Source organism: Neolamprologus brichardi, chromosome 23, assembly GCF_056152115.1.
Source record: "Neolamprologus brichardi isolate AB-2024 chromosome 23, ASM5615211v1, whole genome shotgun sequence".
NCBI lineage: Eukaryota > Metazoa > Chordata > Actinopteri > Cichliformes > Cichlidae > Neolamprologus > Neolamprologus brichardi.
The window spans coordinates 12,755,579-12,778,501 of NC_142125.1; the positions used below are offsets into that span (position 1 = coordinate 12,755,579).

General features: G+C 39.2%; 1 protein-coding gene across 1 annotated transcript; it reads left to right on the forward strand.

Moving 5' to 3' along the window:
* Positions 1-121: 121 nt before the first annotated feature.
* nme7 (NME/NM23 family member 7) lies at positions 122-22,855 on the forward strand. Its single transcript, XM_006790405.3, has 12 exons — positions 122-245; positions 2,337-2,438; positions 2,641-2,807; positions 4,356-4,466; positions 5,832-5,882; positions 6,002-6,209; positions 6,303-6,408; positions 12,633-12,697; positions 13,307-13,375; positions 14,131-14,232; positions 21,717-21,824; positions 22,329-22,855. Exons 1-12 carry the CDS (start codon positions 243-245, stop codon positions 22,359-22,361), a joined length of 1,125 nt encoding a protein of 374 aa, XP_006790468.1. The 5' UTR covers positions 122-242; the 3' UTR covers positions 22,362-22,855.
* Positions 22,856-22,923: the final 68 nt, after the last annotated feature.

Consider the following 22,923-nt stretch of genomic DNA (forward strand, 5'->3'; position numbering starts at 1 on the left):
GTACTGCTTTATAATTATCATGTATACAGTTTAATTAATGATATTCATCCAATCATTTATGACTAATATATTACATTTTAAGGTCTGCATAAAAACAAATAACAAAAACTGTGCTGAAAGGTCAGACTTGCCATGAACACGTGAATGCACCTCTGCAGTTACTATAGAAACGAAGTACGGCTAATGTTTGCTAGCTAACAACAGTGTGCTGTCACGCAGAGTTTACAGGGATGTTTTAAAAGATGGTGAGTAAATTCCCTCCTGTCATCAAACCGGGGGGCGTGAGGGTTTCGGTGAAGGTAAAAACTTCCGTTAGAGCCTGAAACAGGTTGCTGTTTGCTACTGTTAGCATAATAAATACAAGCTAGCCGAGTAGTTCTACACATCAGTGCTTCAGGCTAACGGGTTAGCCGTTAGCTCCTTTAAAAATATCATTTATGGCTTATACACAGTTTAACTACAGATACTACAGGTAGCTGTGTGGTTAATGTCTAACGGTGAACATCAGCTATGATTAAATTAGCTAAAGGTGTAGCTGAGCAGGTGCTTTTAATGTTGGTATACCTGGCATCAAACATGTTTCTACTCAAAGAGTTTCTATCCATTCAGCTGGTGCCCATGTTTTCTGTTTATTCTATTAACTAGGATGAGTGGAGGAGGTGGTCTGAGCTTTTAGTGGTGAGAGACATCCTTATCTCTCACACGGTGCGTTAGACGACTGATTAATGCTAAACTGCAGACTGGTTAATCAATCAATCAAATTATATTTGTGTAGCACCTGTAGGAGGTGGGTGCAGATACTTTAAAGAAAACAAAATGCAATGAAACAGAATATGAGAGGAAGAAAATTATGAGCATCTTAAAAATAATTGAAAACATAAAACATTACAAAGTAATGATATTACTGATATTTTAAGAGCTAATTGAAGAAATAGTAGATATAGAGTGTCTTAAAAGAGGGGGAGGAGGGCAGTCATTTATTATGAAAAAATAACCCACTTTGAATTTTTCTTAATTAATCAGACTAACAGCACCAAAACACTGTTACTGATTTATTTGTCCTTGAAGAAATTGTATTTATTTAGCCTACATTTTACTGCCTCTGTGCCTTTCCAGTGGTGCCATCCCACATTGAAGGAGCACTGCTTTGAATATACAAACTAAGAAAGTAATAGTAACACTGATGTTTTGCTTGTTTGGGATAAGACCCGGATCATCGCCAGGCTTCATGAAGCAGTGGGGCAAGAGATAGGGAGCGTTTTCTTTGCAAAACCAATTGGATTAATGATGAGCAGAAGACCAGGAGACACCTTCACCAAATCATCCTTTAAACATGATAACATTGGCCTGGCGGTGATTAGGACAATCACTGCAGCAAAATAGTCTGTGAAATCACTTCCTGTGTCTTCCTAACTGCTTAATCTTAATAGGAAATGTCATGAGGAAGATAAGGAGTGTGGAAACGCAAACTTCAATGTCCTGAAGATAGAAGACAGAATGCAGAATGCAATATTTGCAAATCTCATGAGCCCATATTTTATTCGCTGTAGAACACCCAAAAAATGATCTTCTCTGTGGTATTTTTGGTTTTGTGATGCTCGAAATGTTTTCGTTTGGCGAAAGGTCTGATCTGCAGGAAGTGACTTGCAAACCGAATCCAGGCTTGTGTTGCTTAGTGGCAACAGTGCTAACCGATCGTTATCCGTGTTTACTGAATTGTTTTTGGTTGACAAGGTGAAGTGAATAAAGTCTGCTACTAGTCAGGTGAGCATACCTAATCATATTGAGTCATAACATTTCTGTGCTTATTAATAACAGACGCCTTTGGTTTGTAAAAAGACAGATTTTGTAAATATTGACCACCTTATGTACTGCATTCATTTTCTGTTAATAAACACATTTGTGGAAATGGACCAAAATGTAAAAATAAACCTGAACTGTGTGGATTCATGCCTCCTAGTTTACATCTGTGAGGCTTGCGCATTCACCTGAACATTGGCCTGTGGTTTCAGGCGACATGGTGACCTTTTAAAAGCTCAGTATGTTTTATTTGTTGGCACAGATTCAAGGTTTTCCTGGCTCAAACTGGGCATTTGGGGTTGAAAAAACACACATAATTTGTCCTCATAAGTTAGTTAGTTTCAGTTTTTTGAAATAAATGGTCAATTTTTTGTTATTTTTTTACCATTTTATAATAAGAAATGTCTAATATGCTGGGGGAAATTAAATCGTGTGGGTGAAAAAAGATTTTCTTTTGGCTTTTTGGGGGTTGCCAGAAATTCTCCTTTGCAGAAAGAAGCTTAATATCTAAGTTATATTTATTTATTTATTTTCAGGAGGACCGGTTTGCCCTTCTTACCGAGTGGTATGACCCCACCTCCGCCCTCCTGCGGCGTTACCAACTGTTTTACTACCCCAGAGATGGCTCAGTAGAAATGGTACGCTTTTGCTCCAGTGCTTACTTTTTGTCTCTCTTTTTTTCTGCCTGAAGGTGTGTTTATGAATGTTCTTTTTTGAATCCAGAATATGAATACCTTGTAGTGGAAATTGTAAATAGCTTATTTGTTTTAATTAACTCCATATTGATGAAAATTTCAGATTTTTTCTTTAGCATTTCTGAAAAATATACCTGTTTTACAGTTTGATGTAAAGAACCAGCGGATATTTCTGAGAAGGACCAAATACAATGACCTACATCAGGAGGACTTATTTATTGGGAATCGAGTGAACGTGTTCTCACGACAGCTACATCTGATCGATTATGGGGATCAGTACACAGCAAACAAACTCGGCAGTAAAAAAGAAAGGTATGATCATTCATCTAACTTACATTTGGGGGGGTGTCTACCCATGTAGACACGATCGATCTATTTGGAAAGTTATGGCCTTACAAATAAATCCTTTAACTGTAACCTAGTGACAGACATTAAAAACACCCACGTAGAGATTACAGTAAAGCTGTTGGCGCTTGAATGTTGAAATGAGTGATTTTTATAAACGTTGACAAGCTGTGTAGACACAGAATAAAATGTATATGGAAAGACTAAATCCAGGTGTGCAAACACTGTAAAGACTTACCTATGAAGACTGGGAGCTGAATAACAAAGTACTGAATTAAAAGCTTGAATGCTTTTATAAGTGAGAGTTTCCAGTGCTGGGTTATGAGTGACTTTGTTGATATTGGGTGGATAAAGATTATCTATTTAAAAACGAAATGTACAATGTAGTATAGTATACAGTAAGGGAGGGTGAATGCTCTGAAGTGACTGTAAATTAATAAAGATCAGTAGAGAAGTAACAGGAGCACTACAAAGATACGGGACACTGTGAAGATGGACATCGATAAGTGGAGAAAATATGGCTCAATAGTGACATCACCAGCAACTGGATAGTTGAAAGATGATCAGTGCTGAAGAGGAGGAAGAAGAAAACTGGTCGGGGAGGACACCAACAGACCTGCAGGAACATTAAACAAGCTGCAAGAATTTCTGACAGGAACTTCCTGTACACCACAGGTCACAACATTAACTGTGTTTTTCATATGTCTGAAGCTGTGTTTTGGTCTGATGAGAACAAGGTTGTACTTTATGGCCACAATTCCACAAACTACGCTGCCCATGACCACAGAATACCATCCCCATGGTGAAGTACGGTGGGGGCGGCATAATGCTTTAGGGGTTCTATAGGTGGAACTGGAGCCTCAGTCAAGGTGACCAATTTTAAATACCAGTCAGTTAGCTAGTCAAGTCAGTTAGCACACAACCCTCAGATGTCCGCTAGAAAGCTGAAGAGGAGTTTCAGCTATCAGCACAACAACCCCTCTGAAGGTCGGATTAAACGTTTGGAATGACCCAGAGCCCAGATCTGAATCCAGCTGGAGGTTTGTGGGAGGATCTGAAGAGGGCTGTGCAGAGAAGGCGCCCTCACAATTTGACAGATTTGGAGCTCCTTTGTGAGGAAAAGTGGGCCAATAGTGGAGGTCTAAATGTGCTGCAATGACACGAACTTAAAAGGCTTAATGCTGTAATTTAGTGAGGATTTTTAAATATCTGTTAGTTTGAGGGTGTGGATGATTATTCTACCAGTTTATTGTAAGTTTTCACTTTTTTCCCCCTTAAAAGATTTATTTCTTTTTTATTTGACAGGCTAAAGGTCACATCAAAGGTGGAAAAAAATCTATTTATCTTGAATATTACAAAAACCTGGTACTATAACTGTGTAGACTTTTTGTATCCACTGTACCTACATTATTGTGTTTGTGTCCTGAGTGTCCTGATATGCAGCCTTCTGTTGCCTGTGATATCTGCTGTCCAATCACATCTCTTATTTTCCCTCTCTTCTCCCTGTGTCTCCAGAACGCTTGCTTTGATAAAGCCAGATGCAGTCACCAAGATCGGAGATATCCTTGAGCTGATCCACTCCTCCAACCTGATAGTGACCAAAGCCAAGATGACAAAGCTCACGTGGTAAAGTCACAACCTCTCTGCCAAACATCCAAAAATAATAATACTAATAATCTCACTGTGGGAAAGTATCAAACAAGCTGTGGGAGAAGGAAACACGGGCTGTTTGGTGCCAGTGTCCTTGTATAAACAGACGGATGGCTCTCTGTTCTCACACACATTAGGAACATATGGCGAGCCAAGAGGCAAACAAGGTCTGATTTTTATTAACCTCACAACATTAGCCCAGTCTCACCCTGATCTGATCTTTCTGTGTTTAATTTGAAAGTACAGTTTGAAGTATAATGCTTGTTAAGTTGAGTGAACTTTGAGTTCAGGGGGTTATACAACAAAGACATTGAACATATCTGGGATTTCTGTGATGGCTCAACAAGACCTAAAAGCCCAGTCCGGGATAACAGTCATATCACAATGGTGGTATCAACTTTCTCTTTATGTTCAAGACTCTGAGAATGCTCACATAAAATGAGTGGTCTTTGACTCATCTGTTCACTCTTCTGCGTAAAATTAACCTGTTTTTTATTGATTATTTTGTATTTGTATAAGTTAAATACCTGGGGTTTATGTACAGCATTTTGTCTATGCATTTGTCTGTAACCTGCTGTTTCTGCATCTAAACATCCTTCTGCTTTTAAATTTGTGGAGTCAGATCATCAAATCCAAGGATATCCCCTTTTTATGACATGTCGCAAAAACACAAAAACACAGATCCAAGAGTGGAAAAACTGTGTGAGCATTTACAGCAGTCTGCAGCCCTTTGAGCTCTTTTGGCTCAAAGGGATTACTGTGCACACCCTAACCTCATTATTAGAAACTTTGACCATGTTTAACATGAACATCCTCCACTTAATCCACTGTAGGCTCAAGGTTTGAATTTACTGCCATCTTTGGCATTGCCTGTAATAAAATTCAGAAGTTTTACATTTAATTTTGCTTCCCAGAAGTAGCAGAACTTATAACTGGGTCAATTATTTGCATATTTTAAGCAAAATGTACTGTAAAAAAAACTCTTCTGAGTAGTAATTGTCTCAGAATATTTTTCTGTAATTGGTACCAGTTTATTAATCATAACTCTTATCACCTACACATTTGAAATTGTGGAATTTTTATTTCTAGCCTTGGTGGAATCATGGTTGGGGGGCGGGGGAGAGTGCCTATCATTTACTTCCCAAAATCCAAGGACATGAAATTAATGTTGATGTTAAAATGTCACTTTATTTGAATAGTGTGATTGTAGAATGAGTTTATTACCGCAGATAAAAAGCTGGGAGATAAGAAGACCGATGACCTCTATGAATGTCTCTGTCAGTAAACAGCGTCATTTTTCTGCTCATTTACTCATTGTTTTATGGGTTTCTTGCGTTGCAGGAGCCAGGCAGATGACTTTTACACTGAACATCAAGGCAAGCCGTTCTTTAAGTGAGTGCCCCGGTGAATGATGCCTCAAATTTCAGTAGAAAAGATATCTGATAGCAAAAAATATTATTCAAAGTAATCCTAACAGTAAATGTAAACAAACACGTTGCTCCATTTCGCAGTAACCTAGTGCAGTTTATGTCCTCGGGCCCGGTGGTTGCCATGGAGCTGATGGGTGATGAGGCCATGTCTATCTGGAGGGGGCTCTTGGGATCTTCAGACCCTGCTGTGGCGCGGAGGGAGGCGCCACAGAGCGTCCGTGCCCAATTTGGAACAGATTGCATCAAAAATGTCGGGCATGGCTCCGACTCACCCGCTGCAGTAGCGAGAGTGAGGATGTTACTCTGTGACCTCCAGACTTTATTCATCCTCACATGTGCCCTGGTAGCCCAGATGTGATCAAAGTTTTCTTATTCTTGTTAGGAAACTGAATTTTTCTTCCCTTCCACGATTGGGCACGGTCCCTCTAACACAGCCGTCTTTACGGACTGCACATGCTGCATCATCAAACCCCACGCTATATCCGAAGGTAAGGAGAACACAATTACTAACTGTAGCTGCACCTGAAGGTGAACCAAATCACACACCACAGTGAAATTTCAGCAGACGGAATTGGATACAAGCAGTTAGCCACACATTCATCAGCTCACAAAAAGTGCCGAAACATGTTCAAATCCATGAATTTGGTTAGATATGGCAGACTTCTTCAGAATACTCCATGGTTCTTTTCCCACCAACTGTTTAGTTTCTCTCTGCTAGAAACTTATAAGTTTAAGTCTTTTTTGCTGGGGGCATTTTTTCAGCCTTTATTTGACGGGGCAATAGAGAAAGCCCAAGTTGAGATAGCACACTGGAAACAGTCCGGGGGGGACTGAACCCATGTTCATGCTGCCTTTCAGCATATGACTTACCCACTCAATGTTTTTATTTTATAAAATAAAATACAGGCCTGCAAGACTGAAAGAAGGTAACAATACAAATTGCAAACAAACCCATAAGTTGACTCTTTTTCTGTTTTGTTACTGTATTGTTACTCTTTTGCAAGCATGTCCTGGCTAAGACAAACAGCAGAACAATCAGCATTGACTAGTTACACAGCAAAAATACCAAAAATAATTAGACCAGTGTACATGAGCTGAAGCCTAAAATAGAAAAACAACCAATGTTTAGAACATTTAACACCACTGAAACCTGAAATATCAGTACTAATATTCAGGCAGCCTGATTGCCTCCAGATCTTAGAGTTAACTTAGTTAATTTACTTAAATTAATCTAATAGTCAGACTATAGTCAATCAATAATAGTCAGACTATTATAAAGAAAAACCTGGCTAACATTTGCTATTAATAAAATAACACATTTTGCTTTTATCTTTTATTCAGGGTTTCCCTCACATAGAGCTCAGGTATAATGTGTGACATTTATTTATTTATTTCATGTTATTTTATCATTTGAGAATTTACTGTTGGGCAATCCTTGTTCAACTCTTCCTGTTTCCCTACCAGTAGGTTGAGGTAAAACAAGTCATCCACTAACTGGAAGGTTGCTAGCTTAATCCCTGTATCTGGTTCAGGTGCCAGTTTGGCGGGTTCACCGAGGCTGCAGAACAGAACAAAAACTTCTGTCGCAAACTCCAGTTAAACATGGTGGAGTTGGAGTCCATCTGAAGACAGACTTGACATTTTCTCTGTCATTTATTGTCACCACGTTCTGTTTATATAAAGTGTGAAGTATTTAGGAAAGCGTGCGTGCTCCCTTTCATGCGCCTCCTACCCAACTTACAGCTTTGGGGTTTTTTTGTTGTTTTTTTGAGGGTTTGTTTAGTTTGTGCTCTGGCTCCTCCTCATACCTTACCTCCAATCGCTCTTACAAAAAAAGACAAAGAGGTCTGAAGCTTTTGGTTCTGGGAAATCTTTTAAAAGGTTTCTCTCTGAGGGAGTGCCTTTTTAGCTAGTTTGACGTGATGTTGACACATGTAGCTTTTGCAGTGGTTTTCTTTCTTATTGTGTTTAATTGGTGGTTCCCTTTTGGTTCCCTCAACACAAGGAACTGGCTCCTGTGACATTAACCTTCTCACTAATAGTCAGGACCTTTCATGTGTCATAATTCCCTCTGCCTTACAGCTGCGCAGACAGACTATTGATTCTCTTTTGAAGGATTTTTATAAATACTAACAATGAAGTTGTTATTTTTTGAGAAATAGTTGTCACAAAGTCCCACAGCAGTCCTGAGTTTTCAACCTCGATGAACACAGTTTGGAAACCACTGATCTAAATAATCAGTTTTACCATAAATGCTTGCACATGAGTACTGTTGGTTGACACTCATTCCATGCATGACTGTTATTGTGTTTGTGTCACAAGGAGGCACTGCGTGGTTACCACATTTGGATTTGGATTTTTCCAAATCCCTGCCCTGATCCCTTTTCACAGTGCATGCCTCTGGAGCTCTGACCTGTGAAATCTGAAATTCTCTGGATAAGAGCTGAAGTATGCACACACAGAGTTGTTGATTGAGGAGAGACCTGGGCTCGTTGTCCTGGAGCGCTGTGCATTAGAGTAAACAAGCTCACTGGGGTCCCTCATGAATTAATTCAATTTATTCCTCATTTAGCCTCAAGTGTTTGTCCTCAGTGGTCATTTGTTTAGTATCAGATTGGACCAGGCTCCCTGTTATTGCTGTAAATGCAAGTAACCAATAATGGCATTCCTTTCGGCCTTAGTTATAACAAAGTCCTTCTAGAAACAAGTCCTGCCACTAAACAGCCGTGATGACAGTTATTTCAGGCTAAACTGAGCACCTTCCTAAAAGAAAAATTCCACCCAAATCTGATTAAACAAAACGTAAAATGTTTGAGCTGGGTTAAAAATCCATTTCCATTACAGGTTATATTTTAAAAAAATTTCTGGAACAGCAAAAATAATACCATTAACCAAGGGTAGTGTTAGTTCAGGCAGCACAGCTCTCCCACAATCTGAGCAGATCAGCTGATATCAGTGCCAGTCCACATCAGCTGATATCTTTCTATAAATCTAACTGGCTAACTGGTTGTGTGTGGCGTGTTATTTAAGGTGCTTTAATTTGTACTCAGTAAGTACTGCAACTGCAAACTGCTTTGCAACCCACCTCCGCCCCAGCTGTCATTGATGATCTGTTCTGTGTTGCTGCTTTCTCTAGAAGTCCCGGAACAAAGTCTTAGTTTTATTTTCCCCAAGTAGTAGTAAAGTAAGTATGCCTTATCTTACTTACACTTACTGTTGTGGACCAGACTGAAATTGCGTTCTGTTAAGGCACAGGTTAACCGCCTGTGGCATGGGGCTGTTTGACCAGCTCACGGCCTTTCCAGTGATGGCATTTCTAAACTTCACAGTTACGCTTCCACCTGTAAAGTCTTGCAAACACATTTTTCCTGCTGTCGGTACTTTTTACATTAATGGAAAAACAGAAAGAGATGCATGGAGACTGTAAAATTGATTTCAAGTGCAGATAAGATGTTAAACCCAGCAAGATGGTTTAAAACAGCAAGGATGAGTTGAGGAACAAGAAGACTGAGACAGACTGAACCTGGGTGCAACAAAGTACATTTTTCTCGAGTTGAGAAAATTGGATTCCTGTTTTTTTCCACAGGTCAGTGAAACTCTGATGTTGTGGCCTAGAGGGTTGGTGAGGGGAACGTAGTGTTTCTGGTTAAGAGATGTTTTATTCCACAGTGCAGACTATTCTCCTTGGGGGACATTTTTAAAATGCACACGTGTGTGTGTGTGTGTGTGTGTGTGTGTGTGTGTGTGTGTGTGTGTGTGTGTGTGTGTGTGTGTGTGTGTGTGTGTGTGTGTGTGTGTGTGTGTGTGTGCGCCAACACCCTGCTGAATTGCATGCTGCTCTCTTGTATGACTTCCTGCCACACCTAAAGGGAATGGTGCCATTGTTAACGTTACACCTGTGGTCTCCCTGCTGTGACTTGTTCAAATGCTGTGAAACATGCGTGAGAGAGAAATGGGAAAAAAAAAAACTTGCTTAACTTGCACTCAGGCTTTCTTTGGTTTCTTTAGGGTTTCGTTGAGCAACTATTAATCTCAAAATCTGCTGCCGTAGTAAATGACCTCAGATGTGAAGTATGTGTGAATGAAGACTTGTGGCTTATGATGGAGCTGCTCATTTGGTGCTGTTGTAATTAAGTCCACTTTAATTATTTTAAAAAGCTCTCCCCTGTGTTATACTCTTATTTATTTATTGTTTGGGTAAAAGAAGAAGGGTTAGGGTTAACCCTGGTACCTCTGCTCTGTTATTTAGGCTGTTTTCACTCTGTTTAGCTTTCAAGAACTTTTGTTTTATGTTGTTACAGTACAGACTGTTTATCTTTATTTAAGGAGGATCTTGCACAATCTTACAAAGTCCAGCCACAAATTTCTCTGTGCTCATTGTGGTCTGGTGGCTTAGCAGGTATTTGCTGACATAATGCTGGGAAAGCTGTGCTGTAGGCACAATAACTTTTTTTTTTTTTGCTCATTTGTTTTCTGATATTTAAAGGGGCAGTCGCCTCAAAATCAGGTCTGCATTTGTTGAAGTCAAATCATTTTTTGTAGCAACAGATATTGAACAGTTATGTAAAGCTGAGTAAGTTAGTCATAAAGCAGTGAAATGCATTTAAAAGGATGGGGAAAAATTGCTGGACACATACACTGTATCTAAATATGTGTATCAGTATATTTATTGATATATTGATATACGCTCTGTACAGCACTTTCCAACTTTATTAGATCATCTGTCATAAAAAAGGAAAACATACAAATTTTAGGAATGTGTTAGAAACTTCTCTGGTTACCTCATTACTTATACCCAAATATTAGCTGGGACACTGGAAGTGTTTGAGAAGTCAGATATTAATCAAGTATAACAGTGAACCCTGAAAGGTTAGTTTTCTGTTCAGGATTGCCATAAATAACTGTAATTTGGCTAGGGCTGTCAACATTAACACGTCATCACAATTAACATGGTTAAAATTTTTAATGCAACTAACCCATCTAATCCCTGAAATGTCTCTGTCAACGCATTTCAGGCAGTTTGTCCAAAGTTTGTCCATTCTGCACTCCAGATGGGTTAATTGTGTTAAAATTTTTAACCGTGATGACGGGTTAACGCATTAACGTTGACAGCCCTAAATTTGACATCTTAATCAAAAAATAATAATGATTCTTACTACTTTTTTTCTTCTTTCCTGTTAGTCAGTAAATTTGAAAATATATGGATAATAGCAATAATTATGCGCTCAGGTGCTCTACCAGAGGCCTGAACAGAAATGAGAGAGAGAGAGAGAGAGAATTATTAAAATGTTTTTGTTTATATGTTTTGTTTGTGTCTTCCTGTGAAATGTAACTTTAGTCGACTTCAGCTTATATAGTTTTGGTTTTTAAGTGTTTTCAGTACCTTTCCTTTGCAATTTCATTAATTCATTTTGATCTTCTGACAGTTTAATTGATTCTGCATAAACAATTTTATTTTTCAGATTTCCAACTAACAATGAGATATGAAACTAGTTCAGGATCAGAAATGGGTTACAAAATAAAGAATAATAATAAGTAATTTTGAACACCAAAGTTTAGTGTTGTTAGTTCAGCTTTTATTTCTTGAGATTAAAAAAAATCTAATTCAAAAATTTTTTAAAATTCCAAAATAAATTTTAATAGAAAATCACAAAGAAATGTATCCTATAGCATCATCCGTAAGGATAATTGAATTTGGCCTGTAAGTGCATATTGTCCTGTAAATTATTTGTGTTAAATTTTAAAAATGCAACTTTTAAAGTCTGTTCCTCCCTCCCCTTTTTTTATCAATGCTTAGAATAATTAAGAATTTTATTAAACTGAATTTAGAAAATTGTTCATCCGTCCATGTTCTGCTGCTGCAGCTGAGACCAAACTGAGATCATCAGTGCCCAAACAGCCCCGATCCCTCGGGGATCACTTAAAAGGCTAATTGACGTGACAGCTACATTTGAAGGACTCAGCCAATCACATCAGTGATGAAGGAAGTGGTGACTCAGACATGACTGGAACAGAGAAGCTACTGTTGCCAGGCACCCAGAATCTGATCTCCTAGCAACAGCACCAGCTGCTGAGAGCGTGTGCCGATCCTGAACCGGCTGCTGCCTGGGGAGGGCACAGAGGACGCGGGAGCTGCTTCCTTCCCTCACAACTGGACTGAAGGAGATTCATCGATGCCAAAAGTGCAAGTCATGAATCCACACGGTGGCGTTTAGAGTTAATGGAAAGTCCGGTCTGACGAGCACACAGACGACATTTTATCAGGAAGTCAGACTAAGATTATGGGACTGGCGCCCTCATTCAGTTATGTGTCTGCATCAGTCTGACCTTCACTGTCACTACAGCTCTGCCAGATTTTACAGTAATAGATGGCTGCAATGAGACGTGCACCTTTTTCTAAATAGTAGGCTGTCAGGAAGAAAATCATTTTTTTCTCTAACGGGATGCTCATAACACAATCTCAATGCAAAGGAAAAACTGAAGTCACTGCAAAATAAACACTTAATGATGGCTTCACTGCACGTTTACTAATAATAACTCTTAACTTCAGAATATTAATCAGTTAATCATGACTGCTGCTGCAGAGGCTGTTTGTTTTGGATCTCACTCCAGATTTTATTGCCCCACTATACACTTTACTTATCAGCCTGGGTAAACTTGACAGAAAGATTATAGAAGATTGCAGATATGAACTGTTCTGATATATCCACAGGTCTGGCTGGTAAGATCCTGAACTCCATATCCGCTGCTGGATTTGAGATCTCAGCTCTTCAGATGGTAAATCTTCTTCCACTGGTCCTCATGCAAATTAGTGGTAATGGTAGACGTTCATATGAAATATACCAGAGTTTAAAGTAATAAGGCCTGTGCACACATATTTTGTCAATAAAGATGGGGATAGAAAGCATTCTTAAAGGAAGCTAAAACTGCTTGTTTCAGACAATCTGAACTGTGAATCATGCAGAGCTATTCTAGAGGAGCCTAAGTTGTAAAAATATGGACCTGGAAATGAAAATAACAGGTCCCTGATAAATGGAAAAAGAATTCCAGGAAACAAGATTTTCTGCTAAAATCCTTGATCTGAATCTGCAATCAAATAGATGCGATGTTAAACACAAGCAGAGAGGGGACGTTCTTACCAAGCGGCTGCACTGAGCAAAGTTATACAGGTGTTTTCCCAGGAATACTTGGGTACGGCATCATACACAGAGTCAGAAAGTAACAGAAGATAAGCACAGAGCATCCTAACTGAGTGAAGTCTGTCCATTTGATTAAAGCTAAATTTTTCTTGTCTGTATCCTTTTATTTTTCATCTGTCATTTCCTGGAGTTATCTCCATTTGTAATTTCCTGCTTGTTTTCCATGTCTAATAATTTTTCCTCGCAGTTCAACATGGACCGGGTGAACGCCGAAGAGTTCTGTGAAGTCTACAACGGCATCGTCACAGAGTATCCTGTGAGTATAAACACTGCCTTGTTGTGCCCCTACAGGAAGCCCTAGAATCACTGCCCTGCCCCTTGCTACTTTTGATGACACCAAAACAAATTCTGTGCGATAAGGAAGTTATAAGGTCCTCAGAGAGTAACAAGGCGTGTCAGATTCCCAGCCAGCAGCCCATATTTGAAGCTCAGTTTTTGATTGTTGCTAGAATGAGTATGTAAACTGATCTAAGTTTAAAAAAAAAAAAAACAACACACACACATTTTATGATAATCATCATTAATAAACAAATTGAATGTTGAACTTGAGTAAATATTTATTTTTACTGAAAGTATATTAGTAATGCATACAGATGATTAGTAATCTTAGTTGTTTACATCATTAGTTTGTGTAAAATGAACTGATAGGAGCTGATAGGAGACATTATGTAATAATGGCGCCAATAGCGTCAGATACTGCTGTTAAGTCAGAGATACGTCTTTAGTGTCAGCCTTGTGATGCATGTGTGGCACCAAAAATGAAACGATTCTCATGGTCCATATCAAACGTGCACTCACTGGAGTGTTTTTGGACACCTGATAATATACACCCACAGCAGCAAGCACGAGGAGGATGAGTGCGACCAATATCTGGAATCAAATTATAGAAACATATTTTCTAAACTTAGCAGGAAGTCTTATGTTTATAAATATAATATAATAATATAAGTACACAGTGTCACTCCAAAACAATAGCACTAGGTGGATTTTAACTCCGCTTGGTTCCCGCAGAACATGGTGACCGAGCTGTGCTCTGGACCCTGCATGGCCCTGGAGATTCATGGCACAGACGCACCAAAGACCTTCAGGGAGTTCTGTGGCCCTGCTGATCCGGTGAGTGTTTCCTGTTTAAATTCTGCAGGAGCAGCCTGTTCAACAAGTGAAATGTCAAAATGTTCATCAATATTCTCTGCAAACGATTATCCATCCATCAGCCTGTCTTTAAAAGGGAGTTTTCCAAATGTCCTCTTCACAAAGAAATGAAGTGATTATACAACATATAACACACACATGCACCTAGCTTTAAGTAATCCAGCAGCCCAGCGATAAATCCTCCTTTTATGAAAGGTCTTAAGTTGTTCAGCATTACACGGTAAGTATCTCGTCTTAAGAGATAACATTTCTCTGCTGTGGCTTTACTTTTTATTGTCCTGAGTAGATCCAGTTTAGACAATTATATAGCGCTCCTCCCCCCTTCTTTGTGCAGCCTTACATACCCGTTTGCTTGGCTAAATCTTCTGCACCTTCTTCTTATTCACCTTCTTTGGGAAACATCTGCTGAGAAGTAATTAAAGCTGGCAGCTGGACAGCAGTGAAGGAGAACCCTGATATTTCTAATTAAGACTGAGCTCACTATTTGGTTTTTGGCTTCGACTGGTTTGATGCTGCTTACAGGAAAAATAATACATAGCTCAGTGTTGAAGGAAGAGTTTTGGGGTTTGGGTTTTTTTTGTTTTTTTTTTAAAGCTTTTGTTTGTTGTCAGACTAGACAGATAAAAAATATTTGAGTGTGTGTGTGTGTGTGTGTGTGGTATTAATGAAGCCTGAGCTGCGTGACTGTGCTGGTGTGTGATGTGAAATCTGACGATCTGACGCTCTGCTCGGTTACCATAACAGCGACAGACTCCACACCTGCACCCGCTACAGGTGCAACAGCTGCTGACAACTCAGCTGTGATTCTTCTTAAAATATCAAACACTCAACTTGTTTTTCACTTGTAATCAGCTCTGCTGAAGATTTAAGGCTAAGTTAATTAGCTAATGCGTTCCAGGGCACATGACTCTACGCCGCTGCTCATTGATGCCGAAATAAAGACGTGTTTTCCACTGCTCAGTCTATAACAAATTATTCTAAATAGAATACAGGTCTAGCGTACAGGTGTCTGTCCAGATTTGGTACTTTTTGATTTTTTTTTCCAGCATTTTTGAACCCTCATAACTTGAAAAGCACAGGAGGATGACCACATGAAATTTTCAGGCTGAAAAAACACATTTAAGTTCTGTTACCAAAATTCAGTCTGTTACCAGGTGTATTTATGAAATGATGAGGATTCTACAATTTCAGCCCATTACTCATTAAAATGTTCATAGGGTGAAAGAAAACTTTCCATTGATCCGGTAAAAATATTCAAGTTATTGAAGAATCAGTTGGCTACTACAAACCTTTTCAGATTTGTCTGATTTATATGGAATAACCCAACAGAAGAAGAAATGTGTTTAGATCAGTGGTTCTTAACCTTGTTGGAGGTACCGAACCCCACCAGTTTCATATGCGCATTCACTGAACCCCTCTTTAGTGAAAAATAAAATATGATTTTTTTCAAATTCAAGACATACATATGTTTTTTACTGGTGCACAAAATGAGCCATGCATGTCATAGTGGAGGCTCTGCCGAACCCCTGAGACCGACTCACCGAACCCCTAGGGTTCGATCGAACCCAGGTTAAGAACCACTGGTTTAGATTAATTGGGAAATTATTTCATTGACCCTAACAAAGATTAATAGTTATTGTAGTTAACAAAAAACTAAAAGTAGGAATGAAAACAAAACAAACACAAAATGTACAAACTAATGAAAATACAATAAAAATCCACATTAAAAACAAAACATTTCCAAACTGAAATGAGTAAATGCAATCTAAGATCTAACTTAGCTGAAAAGTAACTAAAAAGTTAATAAATATAATGCATAACTTTTGCAGCTGTGGTTCCGATTAGTCTGAGGAGACTGTTCACTGAGCTGCTGTCATTTCTTTTTAGCCCTCTTGCCCCATACAGGACTCTAACCGCTTTGATTGCTTCAGAGTTTTCTGACTAACTGGGAGGTCAAACAGTTTAATCACCACATGGCCTCATTCTCACCTCGTTATAATCTGACAAATCACCTAAACATCAGCACTCCTACTCTTCAGAAGAGTTCACCTCTGTGATCCATCAGATTAGTCACATAAGGGCAGAGGTCTCTGAGAAGAAAGTCGGGGCGGGATGATTAGCTGGATTTTAATTTCAGTTACAATTTTGGCTTCTGCAGCTTCAGAAGAACAAGAAAACACATCAAAAGATTTGACTTTTGCCATTTTTGTGTTGTGATATAAATCAAGTGCACCCTTTTTGTTTCCAGATCAGCTTAAGCCAAGATGGCCTTCTGGGCAAGAAGACCCATCTAAAAGATGTAAAATTTTCTACTGTAGGTTTGAGCACAGGTTTAAGGCGTCAGCAGGTCTGCTGTATGAGCGGATGGCCTTGAATGGATTTAATTCAATTTTAAAATAAATTCCAAATTTCACTGGAAGCCAGTGAAAGAAAGCAGGAACGGGGCTGATCACCCACTGGCTTTTGTTATGCATCAACTGAACAGAGAACTGAAACATGCACTGACAAGTGAGTTAAAGTGATCTAGACGGGATGAAAATGAAAGCGTGTATTAACGGTTACAAATTACTGGCTGACAGAAACGGGAAAAGGCTGGATAATATTAGATGCAGATGATTTCAGTGGCACTGGGTGGGATACTTTATGAGGACAATAACCCGAAATTCTTATTACACTTCACACACAACCGTCATCAGATATGGGAGGCGCTCTCATTCTGTTATGCAACTGATGCTCACGTGCATAGGTCATGCTTAATCTGATTATCGAGTACTTTATTACTTCCTTAATTATACAAAAACACTGTCCATGCCTACTTATAGTTTAAAACTGGATAAATGGTTGAGTGCCCAACATTACAGGCTAACATTAGAACCAGCTCTGCAAGCACAACCCCACAATCTATCCCAGGAACCGCTGCCCGCTCTGCTCGTTTTCTGTGGACAGACACATGTAGCTAAATCCAGCCAGTCCAGTCGGTACAGAGTTTGACCACATCATCAATGCGCACAAAAATATATAAGCAGCTCAGTCAAGAGTACAACAGTAGATTGGAAATGGTTTGCATTTCACTCATAATGTTGGAAACAGAAAGTCAGGGTTTTTTACGTTTTAATAACCATGTTGTAGTTTCTAAGACATTTATGTCACCTCATACAAATTAAAACTCATAAGTTCAGTTCATACAGTTCAGTTTAGTTAAATAATGAAGATTAAATATTGACAAAAATCATGGTTTTTACCCCCGTAAACTTCGTTATTTTTCAAACAGCGGGCACAGTAGGGAATGTTTTCTTATCAAACGTAGTGTGTGCGTACGTGTGCGTGCATGTGTGCGTAAAGACACTCCCGACGTCACTATCAGGCTGACAGATTAGACTGCACAAACACTGTCACCCCCACAAGTCTATTCATAGTTAAGGGTCAGTTGTTTGTGGTAAGAATAGACTATTGATTTAATTCTGTTTGACTAATCTATACACAGCACAGATTCAATGACCTCGAACCCACTTCATCATGCCAGAGTGGATGCTAGATCAATTTAATCCCAGTGTTTCCATACAGGAGGGAGCAGAAACGATTCGAATATACAGCCAAGCGCATTAACTAGGCATAAAGAGCGCTGGTATATTCACACCTCCACCCTTCAGCTGCACTCACTCAGTCATAAGATTGCACCGTGTCTTGTGATGTGTCCTCTTATCAGAGTGGACAGACACAACGGTCGTCTATACAGCTTAACTTTCTTAGATTATACGCTCCCCCGCCCTTCAATAAGCAGCATTGATGGCCACTGTGTTCCAACTAAAGATATTACTGTAAGAGATGATCCGACAGGCCCAAACGTCCCGTTACACAAGGCTATCAAACCAGCCCTGCATTGTAATGGTGAAAAATATGCTTTTCCTATTGATTTTTGAGGCGTAATGGTTTAATGGAAAAAAGTATCGGCTTCTCTGTAGAGGTCTCCGTGCTAAATTTAGTCCAGTTTAGAGCACCCAAAACCCTAACGATGGAAACTGTAACCAGACACGTTCGTTGTTCCTTTTAAAGTTGGCTTACTGAGACGTCCGAGCCCATATTTCATTTTGGCAGCAGCTTCAGGATCTGCTTCTCTTTTATCTGTTCCATGGAATGAAAATAAAAGAGGAAAAAGATAAACAAGAAATCGTTTCCAGCGAAAGACCTGCAAGGATAGAGGTCGAAGACAAGATACACTGCTTAGTTGAGTTTTTCCTTTTTTAAAGAAATAACACAGCAGCCAATCATCTGTTCCCTCATCTCCGTGGTTTAATTTCAAACCTGCAATGTTTTGTTCAGTTTTATTTTTTTTTTGTAGAGCCTTTTTATTGTAACTTCAGATTTTTACACTGTTTTTGTTTGTACTTTCTCTCACTGAGCTGTTTTATTTCCCTTTTAATTTTTTCTGTCTGAGTAATTTCTGCCTTATTGAAATTTCTTTCTTCTTACATTTTTTAGAGGCTGTATTTAATGTTTTGTCTAATTAAAAAAAATATTTTGTAAAACTTCAATAATGGTGATAGAAAACTCTCAATCTAAGCACTTCACTTTTTGTAGTATTTGTAACTTTAGGCTCAAAGAGTGCAGTACAGTGGGTGTACTCAAGTATCGGTTCAATGTCTTGCTCTTCTCAGCAGGGTGGGACAGTCGGCAGGGCGTTAAGGATCAGGCATATCTGGATGTTCATGTGACCACTAGGTCCCTCTGCCCCAGTCTTCGCTGGCCACCAGAGTTAGCAGTTGTTATGTGAGCATCAGTCTGGTACACTATGGGACTCATTAAAATCAAATTAAACACTGACAGCAGGCCACTCATGGGTAGATAATGCAATTACAGAGAGCAGTGTTTTGCAAAGAATTCTTTTATTGCTAAGTAAATCTTCCCCTGACTTCCCCTTTGCCATCGCTGGCTTTAGTCTCATGTGGCACGGGACACATAAACCAGCTGCAGATCTGCACAGGATGTTATACTCTTGTTTCCCACCAGCAGCACACACACTCAGCAAACAGCCATATTAGGAGACCTGTTGATGTTTCTGCTGTCTTCCAGAGGTGATGAGAATCTCCACAAAAATTTCCAGTTGTATAATTCATTTGAACCATAAACGCAGTTGCAAGAACTTAGAAGTTAATGTTAGGCTGTAAATAAGCTGTACCGCAGGTGCGCGACTTTAATGCACCGTTAACCGCTTGTATTTAGCATGATGATGCCGAATGTTGAAGGTGTTTTTACTGTTGTATTTTATGTTGTAGAAAAAGTGTAGGATTCACCATAACCACAGGCCTTATTCCAGGGATCCACAACCCTCACTCCAGGACGAGGGAAGTCTGCTTCCTTGTTAGCATGCTAACATGTGCTTGATCAGAAACTGGTAGATTGTAAAATTGGAGTTGAACGCTGGACATCCATGGGTGTTTTCTGAGCTTAATCAGCCAATCACAGTCTTTGAAAAGATGTCCCCCTTTTGTCTACGACTTGAATTCAACCAAACTTAGTGTTCTGAGAGTGAGGGATATCTTCTTCTGTATGGCCTGAAATAATGACAACTTTTGACCTCACTTTTCAACCAAATTTCAGCGTTGTTTGCACACTCAGTAAAGTCATCTTCATTGTCTTTTGCATGAACTGCCATCCCTGACTTTGTTTCAAGAAGTCCGAGGTGAAAGAAATTCACCATGCTTCTGGTAGTCTTTTGCGACAGTTCCTTTTTTGATGTAATGGGCGTTAGTTGGTGGTTAGTTTTTAAGCTGTAAGTGTAATTTTTATGGCAGCCTGGTGGAAAGCCGCCATTACTGACGTCCTAATCAAATGTCTAACCTTAAAAGGGAGCTTTAAAAAAAACTCAGTTGACACAAAGTTCCCAGCTGATCTTTAGCTACGAGTCCTTGAGCCTGTAGTCTTTATTTTCCTTTGTAGTCTTTTACGTGTTGTGTAGTGCGATTGTTCGAACAGCAGATAGGTTTCCAACTGGTTTTTTCGAAAGACAATGCATCTCTTTGAGAGGAAGCCTTGGGTGATTTGTGACCTTCAAACTGGTTCCTGCCTTTTGTCTGCAGGCTCATAATCCACCGAAGGATAAACAAGTCAGAAATGTTTCCCTGCTGCCGAACACAAAGACCACACAACCCTTGCTGTGTTAACACCATCATATTTTTTGCTTTTCCCAGCATATCAAATATTACTTCACGTTGCGTAAGATTTGCTTTAGATTAAACAGGCATTTTGGTAAATGAACTATTCATCTGACACCCCTCTCCTGATGGCAGACATTGTTGGGAGGGTTTCATTTCCTGGAAACTCAAGAGGATGAGACAGGCCAGCTCTGACCTTAGTAGTGTCAGAAATAGACTCTGAAGATAAATGTGCTGCATGGAAGAAGGTGGCTACTGTTTTATAGCAGTCGGACAAAAGTGTTGAATAAAAAGACTTGATTTGTAGCCCGTAAGAAATTAAAATGAAAAAAAATTAATTTTATACTTAACTATAAATAAAGGAAAAGGGATTGGTTTTAGTCGTAAAGTCAAATTTGTAAAACAGGGTCACAAAATGCTTTCTATATAAATACAAAAAACCTCAATGGAAACAAAACAGCTTAAAATTAAAGATTAAAAACTCAAAATTTAAACTTCAAGGATGGTTTCATATCAAATTTTAAAATGTAGATGGTAAGTTAAACATGTAATAGATATGAGGTATAAAAATATTTATTATAAAGTCTTCATATAATCAAGCCAGTTCGCAACAGCAAACGCTCGGTCACATTTAAATCACTGCTAGCTGTCTGGATCTTCTACTAACCGAGTGTCTGGTTTATTTTTTATTTTTTTGTTGCCCTTTTTGTATATTATTGAAAATCTAAACCATTTCTTAGACTTGACTTTCTAGCTGCGGGCAACAGTTTAAGGTTCCAAATGTGATTGTAAAACTACAAGTCAACAAGTTACCCATCATGAAAATGAAATTAAAAAAGAAACAACAAAAATATTGGAAAAGGTTTGAAAGGTTTAAACAGCCATTCGTTGTACAATACTCAGGATTTAGTGTGTTACATATTCAGGGAGGGTTTATGTATTTATTTAATGAAGGTTAGTTTGCTTTGCCTGTTGGTCTCAGGAAAAGACGAGCAAAAAGTGAAGTCATTTTTGAAAATCTGTGGTGAAAATGTGCTTGAAAAGCGAGGCCCCCACCCCTAAGTCAGTGGAAAGTTTGCTGAGTGTCGATGTTTTGTCACTTCCTCCACAGGATCACATGTTTGGCCGCTGAGTAATCACTCTGCCGGTACAGGATGTTGACTTTCACAACTGTCCACAGACTGACACCAGGATAGAGACGGCGTCACAGCGCCGAATTCACTTAATTTAATGTTGAAGTGCAACGCTAATGAACAGTGAACACGTGATAATCCAGATGTTTCCATCCGACAGGAAATTGCACGGCACCTTCGTCCAACCACGCTGCGCGCCCTGTACGGCAAAGACAAAGTGAAAAACGCCGTCCACTGCACAGACCTCCCCGAAGACGGTGTTCTGGAGGTGGGTGGCACATGCGCATGTTGTGCACTCCATACACTGAAACTACACCCATGTGTTAGCTGCACAGCTCCTCTCATTCTTTTCAGATAGATACGATGAAGAAACCCTGAGCCCCTGCATAAATAAGTACCTCACATTTAGCGAGAACAAAACCTTCCTGGACTCCAAGGCCATGTCCAGTCTCATGATTGCGCTCTGTGGGCCGGGGCAGCCTCAGATCACACTGGTTTTAGAAAAGCAAGAATGGCAGAGGAATTTGAAACAAAACCCATTGTTTTGCAGGGAGTGGGCCTGACCCATCGTGCGTCATTGTTCAGGAAAACTCCTGATCTGTAGTCTGGACAAACGCCTCCTTGTTGAACATTAGCCTATGACTGACTGAGCTGCCATTTTCCCCTGACTGGAACAGTAGCAAAGAAAGGGCTTGTGCAGAGACATTTGAGGTGTCAGACAGTGTTAATTCATCAGATGTTACTATAAATGTCCCTTAAATTCCTTTTCCAGGTGCAGTATTTCTTCAAGATTTTGGATGGATGAAAACCACGTTGAACTACACAGTCAAACACTTCCAGTTTTCTCATTTCTGTTTATTGTTCCAGCCTTATGCAGATTAAATAAAGTAACAAGAGCAGACTTCTGACAAGTGTTTTGATCTTCAACACTGAATTAAGTATTTTTAACACCAACTAAAACGTATTACACGGGATACTGCATTGCCTCTGATGTTCTTTAACTTTTTGACCAGCGACTTTGGTATTAGATTCATACGTTACACTTTTGGGAAAAAAAAAAAAAAAAAAAAAAAAAAGTACAACTGCATAAATATAAAATTCGTCCACCATGAAAATGGCTAAAACATTCAATAGCAAGTAGCATCACATGTCGCGTGATGTCTCCAGCAAAACAGATTTCAGAGAACTGAGTCGCCACTGTTTCTGTGGAGGTGACGGTCATCTAGGCTGGACCCACAAAGCGCTACACTACGAATCAGAAAAAAAAAAAAAAATTAAAAAAAAAAAAAAAAAAAAATTGCATGAAAGTATCAAACATAAATGTAATCAAACCATATCTAACAGCTAAGGTGAACAAAACAAATGTG

Bases quoted from the DNA above. Each gene is read 5' to 3' on its own strand.
- nme7 (XM_006790405.3), top strand. The intron at 2,808-4,355 runs GTATGATCATTC...CTGTGTCTCCAG, and splicing joins CTCGGCAGTAAAAAAGAAAG to AACGCTTGCTTTGATAAAGC. The intron at 14,233-21,716 runs GTGAGTGTTTCC...TCCATCCGACAG, and splicing joins TCTGTGGCCCTGCTGATCCG to GAAATTGCACGGCACCTTCG.